Source organism: Balaenoptera ricei, chromosome 19 (assembly GCF_028023285.1).
Source record: "Balaenoptera ricei isolate mBalRic1 chromosome 19, mBalRic1.hap2, whole genome shotgun sequence".
Taxonomy (NCBI): Eukaryota; Metazoa; Chordata; class Mammalia; order Artiodactyla; family Balaenopteridae; genus Balaenoptera; species Balaenoptera ricei.
The window spans coordinates 48,275,221-48,294,572 of record NC_082657.1 but is presented as its reverse complement, the minus strand read 5'-3'; the positions used below and the strand labels follow the sequence as shown (position 1 = coordinate 48,294,572).

The 19,352-nt window shown below is 44.9% G+C and overlaps 1 protein-coding gene across 3 annotated transcripts in view; it reads right to left on the bottom strand.

Moving 5' to 3' along the window:
• The window catches only part of ZFHX3 (zinc finger homeobox 3), a 251,991-nt gene that overhangs the window by 38,480 nt on the left and 194,159 nt on the right, over window positions 1–19,352 (bottom strand). For all 3 annotated transcript variants that reach the window (XM_059905642.1, XM_059905643.1, XM_059905644.1), the window contains exon 5: window positions 11,131–11,238. In XM_059905642.1, coding sequence (XP_059761625.1) covers window positions 11,131–11,238 — 108 coding nt within the window. The remainder of the gene's footprint in view (window positions 1–11,130; window positions 11,239–19,352) is intronic.

The window sequence follows — 19,352 nt, the reverse complement described above, 5'->3', positions numbered from 1 at the left end:
CTCCTTTAATAGCAGTCTTCCAGAGACTCAAATCAGGGGTGCTCCGCTGCACTAATTGCTGTGTGTTAGGTGAGCATCATGGATTTAAAGAAATTAATAAAATAAAATCCCTTCAAGCTATTCCCCTTGAAAAGCAGTGCTCAAACTACAATTCTAAACCAAAATTTTACAAAAATACAAACATGGACATCAGTTCGGGATTTCTGAAGCATTATCACATGTTGTCATTTTAAGTTGGAGTGTTGCCCCATCTTTGTTTGTTTTTTAAAGTGCCAATATCCCCCAGGTCATCTTGTCTCAAATTAGCTTAACTAGACCCAGCCTAGTGCTCCGTGGCTAGAAACCATGGCGGCTACAGGATTTAAATAACCATCTTGCTATGATTCTTTGCCAAGGGTTCAATTTTTTCCCCTAATTATTGGTGATAAAGCATTACATTAATTGTATATCACTTAATTTATAGCAATTAATGATTGATTGGATAATCACTGCATTAATTATTGTTCAGTTGCTGACACTGGGGGCTCTTCAATCTACAACACACACTAAATCCACACTGCTAAAAGAGAACAAGCGATCGCTTTCACGTTTTAAAAGAGAAAACCACAAAGTTGGATGGTGGAAACGGCTGTGCATTAGGGAAGAGGCTTTGAATCAAAGACCCTTTCCGCACCCTCTGGTGGCCCACAGGAGCACTTTACACTTGCCTTGAGCAGACGTGACCCGAGGTGTCTACTAGGTACTTGTCCATGTGCCACCACGTCCCATCATGGAACCCAGGCTGCGGCTGGTGGGTGTCACTTGTCTGTGTTCCTAGGCTCCCAGAGGCCAAGGTCATGGGCTAAGTGGTGGGCTTCCTGACTCCAAATATAGAGAGTTCTTTCCACTTCACCAACCTGCTTTCAGACTGAGCACGACGCTGCCTTACTATGAGTCACGTTCATGGCTGACAGCCCCACTCATTTCGAACATAAAGGTGGCAGTCGTGTTACTGTTTCCCACTGCACAACTTTAGGAGAGTGCTGTTCTCTACACTCAGAATGGGGGTGAAAACGGGATCAAATGATTAGACTGAAAAAGTCCATTCTTGGAGAGATGTATAACGAACTCCTAAGAGCTTGGACTCTGTCCTAAGAGCACGTGGAAGAGCCAGTATGCAAAGCCGAACCTGCTCGTATGCCTTTCGGCAACTTGCTCGAGCTCTCCCGGGCTCCATTCACTGATCTGCAAAATGGTAGGAGGGGGGACAAGGGGGTGGTTCCTTCCAGTATCTATTTCACAGCATTGGGGGTGAGAATCAAATGAAATAATCGTATACAAAGCAGTGCTGCCCAACTCTTCTTCATATGGCAGCACACACAGAAAACCATAGCTAATTAGTATCAACAGATGAAGTTGCACTTGCCCCTGGCCTGAGCAGCCCCCGGCCTCCGCAGGCCAACCCAAGGGCTATGGAGATCGGTATCTGTGACCATTCATGGCACGTCGGCTGGGCAGGACAGGTGTAATCTGGCACGCAGTTACAGCTTAATGTAGCCTGAATAATAACTGGAAAGTACAATGAGAACTACAGACACACTCTTTCAAAGTTGGTTTTGCTCCTTCTGAGTATCTCTACCTGCACTGGCCAATATGGTAGCTGCTAGCCACAGGCTACTGAAATTTAAATTCATTGAAATTTAAATTAAGTAAAATTAATTTTAAATTAAGTAAACTTTAAAATTGAGCTCCTCAGTGATGCTAGCTACATGGCAAGTACTGAATAGCCCTATGTGGCTCGTGGCTGCTGTACTGTACAGTGTAGATGCAGAACATTTTTATCGACACAGCACTGACCTATAGTAATACCGTTTGATGACTGTGGGTGTTCCTGAAATACCCAGTAGAGTTGTACGCTCCCTGAAGGCAAGGCCTGTAATCTCAAGGAACTTGTGATCAGTGGAACTCTGCCCGCTGCCCCGCATGTGGCAGGGACCCAACCACTGACCGTGGGATTGATGCTCTCATGCATCAAATCACTATCCTGCTTGTCTTGCTGCCACTCAAGGTAAAAGACCTGACTTCTAAATAAAAGAAGCCCAAAGAGGGTCCATTACAACAGACATAACAAAGGAAATCAGGATAACTAGGGCACCTACCAGGCACCGGTGGGAGACCACGGACACCTAAGGGGATAGGAGGAATCCCCAGTGACCAGCTTGCGGGATCTTGGTTCCCAGGCTGGAGGTCGGGCCCGAGCTCCTGTGGTGGGAGCTCAGAGTCTAAACTGCTGGAATAACAGAGAACCTCAGACCCCAGGGAATATTAATTGGAGTGAGGGCTCCCAGAGGTCCTCATCTCAGCACCAAGACCCAGCTCTACCTAACTGCCTACAAACTCCAGTGCTGGACGCCTGAGGCCAAACAACCACTAAACAGGAATACAGCCCCACCCATCAAAAAATAAATAAATAAAACGACAAAAAAATATGTTACAGACAAAGGAGCAAGATAAAAACCTACAAGACGAAATAAATGAAGATGAAATAGACGAACTACCTGAAAAAGAATTCAGAGTAATGATAGTAAAGATGATCCAAAATCTTGGACAAAATGGAGAAAATACAAGAAATATTTAACAAGGATCTAGAAGAACTAAAGAGCAAACAAACAGTGATGAACAACACAATAACTAAAATTAAAAATACTCTAGAAGGAATCAATAGCAGAATAACTGAGGCAGAAGAAGGGATAAGTGAGCTGGAAGATAAAGTGGTAGAAATAACTGCCAGGGAGCAGAATAAAGAAAAAAGACTGAAAAGAATTGAGGACAGTCTCAGAGCCCTCTGGGACAACATTCAATTCACCAACATTCGAATTACAGGTGTCCCAGAAAAAGAAGAGAAAAAGAAACGGCCTGAGAAAATATTTGAAGAGATTATAGCTGAAAACTTCCCTAACATGGGAAAGGAAATATTCAAGTCTAGAGAGTCCCATACAGGATAAACCCAAAGAGAAACATGTCAAGACACATATTAATCAAACTATCAAAAATTAAATACTAAGAAAAAATATTAAAAGCAGCAAGGGAAAAGCAACAAGTAACATACAAGGGAATCCCCATAAAGTTAACAGCTGATCTTTCATCAGAAATTCAGCAAACCAGAAGGTAGTGACAGGACATATTTAAAGTGATGAAAGGGAGAAACCTACAACCAAGATTACTCTACCCAGCACGGATCTCATTCAGATTCGATGGATAAATTAAAACCTTTACAGACAAGCAAAAATTAAGAGAATTCAGCACCACCAAACCAGCTTTATAACAAATCCTAAAGGAACTTCTCTAGGCAGGAAACACAAGAGAAGGAAAGGACCTACAATAACAAACCCAAAACAATCAAGAAAATGGTAATAGGAACATACATATCAATAATTACCTTAAATGTAAATGGATTAAATGCTCCAACCCAAAGACATAGACTGGCTGAATGGATACAAAAACAAGACCCGTATACATGCTGTCTACAAGAGACCCACTTCAGACCTAGGGACACATACAGACTGAAAGTGAGGGGATGGAAAAAGATATACCATGCATATGGAAATCAGAAGAAAGTTGGAGTAGCAGTTTTCATATCAGACAAAGCAGGCTTTAAAATAAAGACTATTACAAGAGACAAAGAAGGACACTACATAATGATCAAGGGATCAATCCAAGAAGAAGATATAACAATTATAAATATATGTGCACCCAACATAGGTGTACCTCAATACATAAGGCAAATGCTAATAGCCATAAAAGGGGAAATCGACAGTAATACAATCATAGTAGGGGACTTTAACACCCCACTTTCACCAATGGACAGATCATCCAAAATGAAAATAAATAAGGAAACACAAGCTTTAAATGACACATTAGACAAGATGGACTTAATTGATATTTATAGGACATTCCATCCAAAAACAACAGAATACACTTTCTTCTCAAGTGCTCATGGAACATTCTCCAGGATAGACCATATCTTGGGTCACAAATCAAGCCTTGGTAAATTTAAGAAAATTGAAATCATATCAAGTATCTTTTCCGACCACAACACTATAAGACTAGATAGCAATTACTGTAAAACATACAAACACATGGAGGCTAAACAATACACTACTAAATAACCAAGAGATCACTGAAGAAATCAAAGAGGAAATTAAACAATACCTAGAAACAAATGACAATGAAAACACGACAACCCAAAACCTATGGGATGCAGCAAAAGCAGTTCTAAGAGGGAAGTTTATAGCAATACAATCCTACCTCAAGAAACAAGAAACATCTCAAATAAACAACCTAACCTTACACCTAAAGCAATTAGAGAAAGAACAAAAAAAACCCCAAGGTTAGCAGAACAAAAGAAATCATAAAGATCAGATCAGAAATAAATGAAATAGAAACAAAGAAAACAATAGCAAAGATCAATAAAACTAAAAGCTGGTTCTTTGAGAAGATAAACAAAATGGACAGACCATTAGCCAGACTCATCAAGAAAAAAAGGGAGAAGACTCAAATCAATAGGATTAGAAATGAAAAAGGAGAAGTAACAACTGACACTGCAGAAATACAAAGGATCATGAGAGATTACTACAAGCAACTATATGCCAATAAAATGGACAACCTGGAAGAAATGGACAAATTCTTAGAAAAGCACAACCTTCAAGACTAAACCAGGAAGAAATAGAAAATATAAACAGACCAACCACAAGCACTGAAATTGAAACTGATATTAAAAATCTTGCAACAAACAAAAGCCCAGGACCAGATGGCTTCACAGGCGAATTCTATCAAACATTTAGAGAAGAGCTAACACCTATCCTTCTCAAACTCTTCCAAAATACAGCAGATGGAGGTACACTCCCAAGCTCATTCTACGAGGCCACCATCACCCTGACACCGAAACCAGACAAAGATGTCACAAAAAGAGAAAACTACAGACCAATATCTCTGATGAACATAGATACAAAACTCCTCAACAAAATACTAGCAAACAGAATCCAACAGCACATTAAGAGGATAATACACCATGATCAAGTGGGGTTTATCCCAGGAATGTAAGGATTCTTCAATATACACAAATCAATCAATGTGATACACCATATTAACCAATTGAAAGATAAAAACCATATGATAATCTCAAGAGATGCAGAAAAAGCTTTCAACAAAATTCAACACCCATTTATGATAAAAACTCCAGAAAGCAGGCATAGAGGGAACCTACCTCAACATAATAAAGGCCATATATGACAAACCCACAGCCAACATCGTTCTCAATGATGAAAAACTGGAACCATCTCCTCTAAGATCAGGAACAAGACAAGGTTGCCCACCCTCACCACTGTTATTCAACATAGTTTTGGAAGTTTTAGCCACAGCAATGAGAGAAGAAAAAGAAATTAAAGGAATCCAGATCGGAAAAGAAGAAGTAACACTGTCACTGTTTGAGATGCCATGATACTAAACATGGAGAATCCTAAAGATGCTACCAGAAAACGACCAGAGCTAATCAGTGAATTTGGTAGAGTAGCGGGATACAAAATTAATGCAGAGATCCCTTGCATTCCTATACACTAATGATGAAAAATCTGAAAGAGAAATTAAGGAAACACTCCCATTTACCACTGCAACAAAAAGAATAAAATACCTAGGAGTAAACCTACCTAAGGAGACAAAAGACCTGTATGCAGAAAACTATAAGACACTGATGAAAGAAATTAAAGATGATACAAACAGATGGGGAGATATACCATGTTCTTGGATTGGAAGAATCAACATTGAGGAAATGACTAAACTACCCAAAGCAATCTACAGATTCAGTGCAATCCCTATCAAACTACCAATGGCATTTTTCACAGAACTAGAACAAAAGAATTTCACAATTTGTATGGAAACACAAAAGACCCCGAATAGCCAAAGCAATCTTGAGAAAGAAAAACAGAGCTGGAGGAATCAGGCTCCCTAACTTCAGACTGTACTACAAAGCTACAGTTATCAAGACAGTATGGCACTGGCACAAAAACAGAAATATAGGTCAATGGAAGAGGATAGGAAGCCCAGAGATAAACCCATGCACATATGGTCACCTTATCTTTGATAAAGGAGGCAAGAGTATGCAATGGAGAAAAGATAGCCTCTTCAATAACTGGTGCATAGATGGACAGCTATATGTAAAAGAATGAAATTAGAACACTGCCTAACACCATACACAAAAGTAAACTCAAAATGGATTAAAGACCTAAATGTAAGGCCAGACACTATAAAACTCTTAGAGGAAAACATAGGCAGAACACTCTGTGACATAAATGACAGCAAGATCCTTTTTGACCCACCTCCTAGAGAAATGGAAATAAAAACTAAAATAAACAAATGGAACCTAATGAAACTTAAAAGCTTTTGCACAGCAAAGGAAACCATAAAGAAGACCAAAAGACAACCCTCAGAATGGGAGAAAATATTTGCAAATGAAGCAACTGACAAAGGATTAATCTCCAAAATTTACAAGCAGCTCATGCAGCTCAATATCAAAATAACAAACAGCCCAATCCAAAAATGGGCAGAAGACCTAAATAGACATTTCTCCAAAGAAGATATACAGATTGCCAACAAACACATGAAAGAATGCTCAACGTCATTAATCATTAGAGAAATGCAAATCAAAAGTACAATGAGATATCATCTCACACCGGTCAGAATGGCCATCATCAAAAAATCTACAAACAAGAAATGCTGGAGAGGGTGTGGAGAAAAGGGAACTCTCCTACACTGCCGGTGGGAATGTAAATTGATACAGCCACTATGGAGAATGGTATGAAGGTTGCTTAAAAAACTAAAAATAGAACTACCATGTGACCCAGGAATCACACTACTGGGCATATACCCTGAGAAAACCATAATTCAAGAAGAGTCATGTACCACAGAGTTCACTGCAGCACTATGCACAATAGCCAGGACATGGAAGCAACCGAAGTGTCCATCGACAGATGAATGGATAAAGAAGATGTGGCACATATGTACAATGGAATATTAGTCAGCCGTAAAAAGAAACGAAATTGAGTTATTTGTAGTGAGGTGGATGGACCTAGAGTCTGTTATACAGAGTGAAGGAAGTCACAAAGAGAAGAACAAATACCGTATGCTAACACATATATATGGAATCTAAAAAAAAATGGTTCTGATGAACCGAGGGGCAGGACAGGAATAAAGACGCAGATGTGCAGAATGGACTTGAGGACACGGGGAGGGGGAAGGGTAAGCTGGGAGGAAGTGAGAGAGAGCATTGACATATATACATTACCAAATGTAAAATAGATAGCTAGTGGGAAGCAGCCGCATAGCACAGGGAGATCAGCTCGGTGCTTTGTGACCACCTAGAGGGGTGGGATAGGGAGGGTGGGAGGGAGGCGCAAGAGGGAGGGGATATGGGGATATATGTATGCATATAGCTGATTTACTTTGTTATACAGCAGAAACTAACATAACATTGTAAAGCAATTATACTCCAATAAAGATGTTAAAGAAAAGAATAAAATAAATGTTAGGAAGGAATGAATGAATGAATAAAGAAATGAATAAATGGAAATCAGGAATCCCATTCCAATGTAAAAATAAGTAACAAAAAATATTTTAGTAAAGCTTATCCATTCCTGCACCAAACCCCAAACTACATAATCAATAGCTGAGAAAATGCCAATTATCCAGGTCCATTTGAAATATTATTAATCTGAATCCTGAGCAGCCACTAATCAACAGGACAAATTGTGAAATCACTATTTATTTATTTGCCGGGAGGAAGCACTCCCCAACACATTTAATCAGATAGGAAGAGCTCAATTTAGGGAGTGAATGGAACAAACGCAGACATTTTTTATAAAATACTAAGGATCCCAAAGAAAGCTCAGGAGAGGTTGCTGGCACCTAAATCGATTCCAAGATCAAATCGGCCCAAGCACCTTAATAAAGCCTGTCATTACACACTCAAAGAATATAGACAAAATTATGCTTCAGGTCAAAAGAGGATCGCTTGCAGAAGTCAGGGAAGAATTTTCCCCTCGCCCTTTACTACTGTGCAACTGGCAAGATGCATCCCTGAGTTATTCATTCCCCCTCTCTCTCTCATACGGATAAAGATTAAGTATGCTCCTTGAATGACTGAATGAGAAAGTGGAGCCTTATTAAAGACACTGGATTTTTTGGGTGCTCGTTTCAAGTCTTCATGCAGTCTCCTGACTGCCCAGCACGTCTGCCAGTGCTGTGAGGACACGTCCCCGCTGAACTGTAAACACTTCGAATGAGATTTAATTGAACCACCCCCAACAAAGCTCGCTCTAACCTGGTGTAAGGATTAGAGTAACACATACAAAGTGCCCGGCACAGAGCCTGGCACACAGTAAGAGCTCTGCGGATGGCTGCTACTTCTTGTTGTTCTCTCAGTGTCCTTAGCACACAGAATGCAGGAAACATGCACCACATGGCATTTGCACCATCCCATGAAATCCTTCTATGTTGTTCCCCTCAGCTTCTCAAAAAAATACTGCCTGGCAACAGTTTTGCATTCAAATGGGAGGACCCGAAGAGAAACTGCCATTAGGTTTCCTCATTTTATTTAACTAAACTGAAAATAAAACCAAAAGCACCCTCCTGATACAGAGTTACTATATGCCAGGCACTGTTCCAAGCTTCCCATATTCAAATAACCCTCACAGCAATGCCATGGAAGTGGGGGCTTTTCTTAATGCCCATCTCATGGGAGAAAACTGAGGCACAGAAAGGTACCTGCAGTGAGGTCACAGAGCTAGTACATGGCAGAGGCAGGATTAGAAACCAGGCACCCGTGGGCTTCCCTGGTGGCACAGTGGTTAAGAATCTGCCTGCCAGTGCAGGGGACACGGGTTCGAGCCCTGGTCCGGGAAGATCCCACATGCCGCGGAGCAACTAAGCCCGTGCGCCACAACTACTGAGCCTGCGCTCTAGAGCCTGTGAGCCACAACTACTGAGCCCTCATGCCACAATTACTGAAGCCTGCCCGCCTAGAGCCCATGCTCCACAACAAGAGAAGCCACCGCAATGAGAAGCCCACGCACCACAACGAAGAGTAGCCCCCGCTCGCCACAACTAGAGAAAGCCCACGTGCAGCAACGAAGACCCAAAGCAGCCAAAAAATAAATAAATAAAATAAAATAAAATAAAATAAAAGGAAACCAGGCACCCAAATCGTGAAAACAAAGGACGGATTGGCCTGGAAGGTGACTCAGTCTTCAAACTGTGTCTGTGAAATCCTCTTCCCCAGCTCACTTCCTCCAGGCAGATGTGTATTCAACATTGCTGCCTGCAAAGTTTGTTTAGATCTCATCATCTTAATATCACAGCAAAGTCTGGGATCCTGATCCATGCGAAGCAACACAGGACAATCCTCCCCACACACTCAATGGCCTTCGAGCGCGGAAGGCCTCCATCCCCTACTCACTGGTCCCACCTTCCAGATCTTCCTAGGGAGCTAGCTCACTGTGGCCCTCAGTATTAGCTCAAGCAAAGGCCTCTGGACACCACAGAGCCCAGTTCAAATGGGGACTGTGAGCAGCAGCACAGAGGGTAAGATTCGTCCAGCGTGCCCGTCCGGTCCCTCAGCTTCCAGGACGCCCAGGACGTGCAGGACAGCGGCACAGCACCTGCGGGGCCGGGTCCCTACCAATACTTAGAAGCTGTTACACTCCAATTTCTCTTTTCTGGGCTGAACAGCCCCAATTTCTTTCAGCCTCTTCTTAGAGGCAATATTTCTCAGCCTTCAGTCATTTTCATTGCTCTCCCCTGGCCTCTCTCCAAGATTCTGTACCTTGTTTAAATAGTAAAGGCCAACAGTGAACATGATTTAAGAACAGTCATGCCTGGAAAAGTAACAAAGGCCCAACCAATATGGACTCCAGAAGGTAAACATTTCCTCAAAAAAAAAAAAAAAAAAAAAGTATTACAATATTAATAATGGAAGGCAGTTAGAATTAGGTTGACCAAATAAAATAATTTCTGTTGCTTGTCATATCATTTCCTCTAATTATGGTGGTGGTTTCTGGGAGACTTCTCTGTCCCGATAAGTCTTCTCAGAAATGGCCTTGCTAGCACTGACATATATACACTACCAAATGTAAAATAGATAGCTAGTGGGAAGCAGCTGCATAGCACAGGGAGATCAGCTCAGTGCTTTATGACCACCTAGAGGGGTGGGATAGGGAGGGTGGGAGGGAGACGCAAGAGGGAGGGGATATGGGGATATATGTATATGTATAGCTGATTCACTTTGTTATAAAGCAGAAACTAACACAACATTGTAAAGCAATTATACTCCAATAAAGATGTTAAAAAAAAAAAAAAAAAGACTTTGCTCCTCCTCAAAAAAGACCTAAGCTCTTCTTCTCAGTCTCAGCAATTCTTTCCCTTGATACAGAAATCCTATCATCTTGCGAGAAGGTCATTCGCCCCTTCTCTCAACACCAGCTTTTCCAGAAATAGCACTTCCTTTCCTGACTTCTTCAATTTCTCCTGCTTTTGGTAAGACATCCTCCTGCCTTGGCTGTACTGCCTGCCTCCCCTTTGAGGCCCAGGTAGGACACCATGAACGCGCAGAGCTGCCCAGGCCCCCACATGCAGGATGAAGCCCACCCTGCACTGCTGACTCCTTAGAGATTCAGGGGTGACACCGATCCAGTTCCACACAGCAAATCCCTCCACGGGGCTTGGGAGCAGGTGGGACGGGGCCCTGGACCTTCCACGGAGGAAGAATCACATCAAGGGCAAAACAACAACGGGGAGGAGGTGCCAAAGAAATGTGACCTCAAAACAAAGCAGCCCCTAGGACAGGGCCAAACACCTGGATGCTCGCTCGATAAACAAGCTGGTTTGGGGGCCATTTCAAACAACTTTAAAAATTCCTTAATATAACATAATAGGAGAAGGAAGGTGACTACTGAAAAATAGCAAAAATAAAGTCCATGTCCCACCCACACAGAACCAGCCTAGCTGTTGTGGGTGGATCAAGGATGCGCCTGCCCCGGACCTGCCGGCCTCACTCGGCCAGGGGAGAAGCACCGGGGGCTGGAGGGCAGCCACACAGCCTACCTGCCCACTCGCTCTGGTCCTTCTCGCCTCCACTCTCCTGGTCTTTAGCAAGCTCCTCGGGGTCAGCAGCCGCTTCCCTGGGCCCTTCAACATCTTCAATGGCTTCTTCTGAAAGAGAAGAAAAACAAAATGTCAAGGATTAAAAGTAGACAGAAGATGAAGGACTCTTGCCTCCTACTGCAAAGAAGTGCCAACCACAAAACACAGGCAGCCAATGACTGTCCCGCCTCCCCTCCCAGTGGCCCCTGAGATGCCGACCGCACTAGGGACAATGCGAGGTCTGGGTAAGCGGCGGGGGCTTTCCTTCCCCACTCGTTGGCGTGAGACCACAACTTGCTCTAGACGTGCGGAAACTTGGTATTTCCAGATGGGTTCTGAATGCCTCATTTGAGCTTTTCTCATTGAAAAGCCAATCCTGTTGAGGAAATAACTCCATCTGATTATCTGAAATCGCATGCAAGTCTTTTACACTTGCAAACGCAAAAAAGGAGCCACAGGTTTGCTTCTTGCCTAGCTCCTACCACACTGCGAACTGGCATTGAACTAGACTAGACCCAATCTTTGATCCCTCATAAGGCCTCTCGGTGCCTGTGCACCTGCCAGACCGTGGCGGGACGTTTTTACAGTCATTCATATTCTGAAGAGTCACAGAATATCAGCGATATGATTTCATCAATGTGAAGAGGTCTAGAAAACAAACATCTGTGGGCACGCCAGGCATCCGTGGCGAGAAGCTAGAGTTGTAGAGAAGGAGAAAAAGTTTATATCAGAATCGTACTCTTCCCTTTTGAAGTCATTCCATTCTTTACCCACCACTGGCTTAAAACAAACCAAGGAAATTCTCTCCAGCTCAACACACAATGCTTTAGTGAACGGAGAAGAATGGTCATTTCCAACATTAGGTTACTCGTGAAGTAAAATGTCACTTACTTGCTGGAGTGGGAATGAAGAGGATATGATTCTCTGGTTGCTGAGGGAAAGGAAGTGAGACATTTCTCCCTTGATCTCCTGGCCCTCGGGATCATTATCTAAAACATTCATTAAGAATGGGCTGGGCTTCCCTGGTGGCCCAGTGGTTGAGAATCTGCCTGCCAATGCAGGGGACACAGGTTCGAGCCCTGGTCTGGGAAGATCCCACATGCCGCGGAGCAACTGGGCCCGTGAGCCACAACTACTGAGCCTGCGTGTCTGGAGCCTGTGCTCCGCAACAAGAGAGGCCGCGATAGTGAGAGGCCCGCGCACCGCGATGAAGAGTGGCCACCGCTCGCCGCAACCAGAGAAAGCCCTCGCACAGAAACGAAGACACGACACACCCAAAAAAATAAATAAATAAAACTTTTTTAAAAAGTTTAAAAAAGAAAAAAAAGAAAGGGCTAAATGAATGAATAAGGCAGGCAAACCAAGGTGGGTTGATGATTAAATTATTAGGAGACTTTGAAGAGCACACCTTCCTGAGTGCGGAGACGCTGAAACCCAGCCACCCACGTCTGTCACCCGAGGCCAGCGCTAGACCAGATCCACGGGACCAGAGGTGACGGTCCAATCTAGGTCCATGAACTTGGAGTTATTCCAACATCACCCTAGGTCCCTCTAGCCCCAACTCTACTTTTCAACATTTCAAGGTGTAGTACCCTCTGACCCTCCAGAAAATAGCTTCTAAATTTCATCTCACAAAGGAAGTAAAAAGAGTTCAAAGTAAATTGACCTCAGAGGGTATATAAAACACTTGAGGAAGAAAGTATCTATTTAGACCCAAATTTTCCTAACTCTTCCCAAAAAGACACTGGAAGACCAAGAGCTGGAAAATGGAACTAGGGATTAGGGAACATGTCTTCATTACCACCAAGAGGGGATGTATGAGGCAGTCATGGGGAACATGGGTGAGAGGAGATACTGCTTATTTTCCTCTCCAACTAAGAGGCTTGCACAAATAATTTCTATGTTGCCTTTCTGTCTCACTGCACAGTCAAGTTAACATCAAGTCTCCCCACGCCCACCCCTAGTTCAAACAGAGAAAAATCAGGCAACCTGGTTTGAAGTCAGTCAGATATACAGCACCATATTAACATGGTACATCCTTCAGTGGAGAAAAAAATATACACGAAGTGTTAGTTGAGCTATAATAAGCAAGTTACACAATGTGCTATATGTACCATCTTAATTATGTTCAGGCAGGATGTTCAATGCACATTTTTAGGCTTTTGTTAAAACTATTCAACACTGTAATTACAAAATCCATCTTTGAAAGGTTATACCAGCATTCAGTCAATCAATATCAAGTTGAGTCTACCCAAAGTAGCTAGCTCTCTTAAAACATACTCAACTGCCCCAATATATCCTACGATACAAAATATCTGTATTGTATCCATACATTAATCAAATGTGATTATACAAAGAGATGATTCAATAGGCCCTCCTCTCCAGGACACACACACATTATCACCCTAGATGGAGAGTCTGACACCTACAAAATAGGGAACACCCTGATGTGATGAACAGTGTCTGAGGGCGCTGCTCTGCAGAGGAGGGAAAAAACTTACCCACTGGGAGGCTAGCTCCAAGGCCAGTGCCTCTCTCCTTATGTATTATGTGGTTGCAGCCACCCAAGCAGAGAGTTAAGAACTCATGGTCATTCTGGCACTGACCTCAGTTCTTTGAACCTTCCTGAACAAATCTACCCAGAGACAAGAGACTGAAGAATAAGCATATCATTCATGCAATGAGCAAGGAAACCGCATGGCCCTTTGTGACTATTCCCAGAGCCCTCGTTCTATGAGCCTAGTTGGGTCTTTGCTTTCTTCCCTCCCTGCCCTGCTGTAAGCAGAAAAGTGAAGGCAGCTGAGCTCCAGTGAGAGGGCAGATGATAGAGGTTAACTCAGGAACTTCTTTTGCTTCTTTTTCTCCTTTTTTTCTTAAAGATTTAAAAACCAAGTCCTCTTCTCTTTAAGTTTTTAGATTTAATATTATCATTTCTGATATATTAAACACCAAAAAGCTGTTATATGCTTGGTGGAAGAAGAAATGATTAAGAAACTCCTGGACAAGCCAGCTTCCTTTACAAGCAGATCAGTATCCTCACCCCCAGCTAGAAAACCAGGTCCCATTCAGCCAAGCAGGTGCTCCCCTGCAGTTCCACATGTGACCTACAGGTGTCGCCCTCTGCATGGCGAGGCCTGGAAGGGCAGCTAGCTGCAGGAGGCAGACACCGTCTGGGCGGCCTAACCTGAGCATGTGGAAATAATACACGTCTTCAAGTGAACTGTCTGGTCCTGGGGAAATAAAATAGGACATTCATAAGCAGTTACACCATCTGTCTTGATACCATCATCATCAACAGCAAGAGGAAAAAATAGCTCTTTAAAATGCATGAAAGCCCAGGCTGACAGTAACCAGAAAACTGTGAGCTCTGAATACCAATAAAGGTAGAGATAACGATTCAGAAACAGAGGTATAAACTATGAATTCGTCTGGACAGCCTGGGCCCACAGTGCTCTGTAGGTGGGGTATGTTTTATTGGTCCCCAAAGCCTCCAGCAACCTCGCTAAGACCAGTGCCTTGGGCACCCATGGGCAGGGCCTGAGTCTCCCCACGCCAGAACACGTGGGAACCAGGGGCAGGATGACATCCAGCTCCGAAACACTCTGAGCTCCCGCGGCTGGTTGGGTGGCCCACGTTCCCTTTAGGAACGTAGATTTGATACCCACTCGCTCGTAGAGCACAGAGCAGAGGGGAGGCTTTTTCCCTGCCGACCACAGAATGCATTTTCTCCCCCGTGAAGTCAGTGGCAACTGGCTGGGGTCATTACAGAAGTCTGGGGTTTTTTCCCCTATAATATCAGCTACTGACAGATGGTGGGAACAAGTGAAGACCTGATGGACGACAAGCCGGTTTTATCTGGAAAATCCTGTCTTTCCCTCAGAAGACAAAGTTACTTTCCTTCCCCAAGACAGACAACAGCCACTGTGCCATTTTTAAGGCCAAAAAAAAAAAATCAAAACTCTCTTCTCCCCAAAGAATTGAACACTATTTCAGAACCCAACCGGAACACACCAGGAATGCTTTCTCAGGGGCGCAGCCAGGGCCAGGGTGAGGAGGTCATTTCGGATCCCCACGCCCGGCTGGGTCTAGCAGGAAGCAGCAGACCCCGCTCCGACCGAAGGTCTGTTCTTCAGGACACTCCAGACGAGGCGCCTCAAACCACCCCCACCACAGACGCCTGCTTCGTGGCTAAACCCCACAGTAGCCCTCAAATTCGGGCAGCCCTCCTGTTGGGCTATATTTTCATGTTAAAGGGTTAGGGAAATAGAAGCACATCTTGAATAATTGTGAAGTCTGGTGTCCCTTCTGCCTTCAACTTTCATGTAAAAGACCGGCTGAAGGCCTTTAAAAAATCTATTTCCATCACCACCTCTTTTTTACAACTGCTTCTCCCATACAGTGCTCACTAGCACTCACTCATGTCTCCTGGTTAAGGGCAGAGCCCTCAGGTGTTAAGAATTTCAGCAGATAATACAATTCTAAAAGGGAAGGGTGCCTAGGACAGCTTAGGTTTTGGGGGTGATGATACCACAGCTCCAGAAAATTTCCCTTCAGTCAAGGTGGTTTTGCTTACCCCAAATGCAAACTGTTCTCTTCACATACCTTACACTTATCACGTTGGTGAAGGCGACTGCATGACTTCCCAATCTGTGGTGACGTCTGCTCCCGAAGGAGGTGTGTGTGCCAACTGGCAACCCCACGGGGATTTGCAACGATTTTATGAACAACCTGGAAATTGGTCTGTGGAAGGGGCACGAGGCAGAAGCAAAAACAGAGGTGGCATCAGCACAAAGTCAGCACCCGCCACCACCGCGCACACTCCGAGTGTGGCACCCAGGGAAAAAAAGCACCAGCTGCTAAAAATGGATACTGTTCACCAAATAACTAGGGCTGAGGTCCGTGTCCGCTGGGCGTATTTTACAAGTCACTTAACAGACGCGAAGGAAGGGGAGTCCATCAATGACTGAGATTAGTCCTAACTGTTCCTAACTCTTAACAGGATAATGTGGACTAAGTCAAACCTCCCCCCAAACCTGACAAAGCCCCCCACTGGGCTTCCATGATAGAAATTTGGAAATTCTCCTAAGAACCAGGGTGTCCGTACCCAGGGCTCAGGCGACCGCGTTACTTAAATAATACGCTGGTCTGGGATCCCTGAAGAATGAAATTGTTCTTTCCCTTTTCTTTGCGGGGAGCAACGTTTGAGGGTGGGGGGCGGTAAACTAAAGTGCGTTTGCCTGTTGGCAGGCTCAAGAGCTGAGAAACATTAGCTGTCATGAACCACAATCAAATCAGGTTTGAAATATTTAGCAGTGGCTTGGAAAATGCAGCAGTGCAGCTCTGACAGGCGAGATGTGCACAGACACCCACTTTCCATTATAATGGAAATATCAGGCCTGTTCTGAATATGTATAACCCAGAAAAATGTATTGATTTTTCATTCGGCATTAAAAAAAATGAAATAGCCTGCAGCTGTCAAAAGCCTTTTGTTAAAAGCTCATCTTTCCTGGAATGAGGTTTACCAGAAACAAGTTTTAATTGTATATCGGACCTCTTCTTTGAAAAACAAAATAACCAATCTGCTTACTTTGAAGATAGGGTTAAAGCTCTTCCTTTCCCCATTTTCAACCTAATTAACCAAGGACAACCGCCGAAGTGGGCGGGAAAGGCCCGGCACACTCTGACCAGCAGGAGGGACACGAGGGTGGCGGCTACTTTTGCTGGAGCCTCCATGGTGGTGGCGGAGGGATTCCACGACCGTGTCTTGTCCCCTTGTTCCTGTAACTAGAGACTCACTGTAGGACACCTTGGCCTACATCGGCGGTCCTCTTGCAGCACTGACCGTAACAACTGGAGAATGAAGGCCGAGCCGTCCAGCTTGCCCAACCCTCTCGGCCTCTTGTTATCCACAGGAAACCTCTAATGGCCGGAAGGACGTATTCTACAAAGTGTGTACGCTTTACTTTGCAAATAGAGGTCAAATCAAATCCTACAATATGAAAGATGACAGCTGAGGTCTAGATCACTTATCTCGAATAAGATCCAGTGCATTAAAATTCTGCTACAAGAGTAACTTGTAACAGGATGTGATCTGCCTTGGTGACAGAAGACGGCTCTGCTGCCCCCAGCTCGTCACCCTAGCTCTCCTTCCCTCTCCAGGCTGCAGAGGGAGAGGTGAATGGCCGCTAAGTGTGCTGGTCTCCCTCGTGACACTTTTTGGCAAGTGTGGTCTCACCGGATGGTGACCGCAGGTCCTATCAGTAGGTGACACTCCATGTGCTCTGGGCTATACCGCAAACACACAGTGACTCCCAGACTCAGGATGCAATCATCTACTCCGCAACATTCCCAAACACGCTTTCCAAATGTTAATGCCGTGGTTTTGCTCCACGGTGTCTTTCCAGCCCCGATGACGTGGCTGGAAACTGCCTGAGAGGTAGCTTCGAGCCATTAGGTTTTCTGAGTGACACTACCACAGCCCCAGAAATTCTCCCTTAAATCAAGGTACTTTTTGCCTACCACAAATGCAAACTGTTCTTTTAACACATCAGTCCTTAGACTTAGCATCTTGGTGGAGGTGACTGCATGTTCTCACCATGCACATAAAATAGGGAACTTATACACCTCCCTGGGAGTCCTTTACGGGTAATCCTCTGAATATTATTTTTAATTGCTGGCAAACACTGTCCATTCCGTTTCCTACCTCTTAACAGGGTATAGATTAATTGAAGAAAAAGTCAAATCACAAGATGAAGGGCCCAGGATCCGAGTCAACACTGGTGAGCGGAACACTATGAGATACAACTAACACAGTCCAGGCAGGAATCCTTGCAGGGGTGAAGGAGGAGGGTAGGAAGGCGGAGCAGGCAGGGGCTCCAAGGCTGGGGCACTGCTTTATGCATCAGAAGTGTGATACTTTCCCACCTTCTCAGGATAAGATGCCATTTCTTCCCCAGCAGACATGAGAACTCCAGTGCACTAACGGAGTCCAAGGCATTCGGTGAACAGTATGCTCTCCAGGTGGACGACAGGCACTCTGACCTCCTGCACTCCCGCCTGCCCGGCCCCTCCAAACCCGCCCACAGGTCTGGGGCACAGAGCACGGGACAGGCAGAGGTGGGTCTCCCGCTCCAGGTCGCCCTTGTCTTCGGCGCTTCCCACTTCCTCAGCCGTCTAAGCTCTCCACCAGGCCAGGCCATCTTGCTGGCTGGGGACTCTTCTCCACCAGCTGGAGTGAAGGGTCAGGGGTCAGCCTGGTAGCCCCACAGGGATCTCCCCACCCCAGGGGATTTTTTTTTTGTTTTAAGTGTGACCAAAGTGCCAACCAGCTGTTTTAAACACAACTGCCCTCTCGAAGATGTCATGTATAAAGAATTTCAGTCCTCTGAGAGGCAAGAGGATGTGAGCGGGAGAGGAACAGGGGACTTGGAAAAGATCAGACCCACTCCCACCCTCCAGTGACATGTTCTTTTTTCACGTGGATCCCTTCAGTGACCATTTTACCACAAGAATTCTTTGCACCACTAGGTGTTCATTTACCGAATACACCTGGGGCCGCCGTGCCTGGAGTTTCTGGACAGAGCGTGCGAGGCGGTAGAGGGCCGCCAGCCTCGCTGGCACGGGGCCGAGGTGAAGCCTCTGCAGGCACAGCGGGCAAAGCCAGGAAAGCCGGGGCGGGGCGGGGGTGGGGAAGCGGGCCCTCGCACCCGCCCTGCCCCTCTCTCCCGCCCCCATCCCACTGCCCCTGGCTTTGGCGCCAGGCTAAAAGAATCAACACTCTGAAGGCAAGGCCGGGTATTATTAAAATGACTAATTGGGGAATAGAGACCATTTACGCTTTTGTATATTTGAAGATCTTGGCCACTGTTGATAGAAACAAGAAAAATGGGGCTTGTGCAGCCTGAGGAGGCCTGGGAAGCTGCAGCCGGTGTGCGCAGCCCTGCGGGAGAAAGAGAGGACCAGGAGGCACGCCTGGGAGAGCCTCTGCATCTGCCTGCCGCTCGGCCTCACCTCTAACATGAGCGTGGGCACGAGAGAGCGCTTTATGGGTCCACAGCGGCCACGGCCGGCCTAGGCCTCCGGGAGAAAACCGCCCCACTCTGAGCTGTCCTCCCGTGTGCCGTTTCTCCTCTTCCGGGCAAAGCCACTGGGTCATTTGAACAGCTTGTCAAAACCGTGCTAGA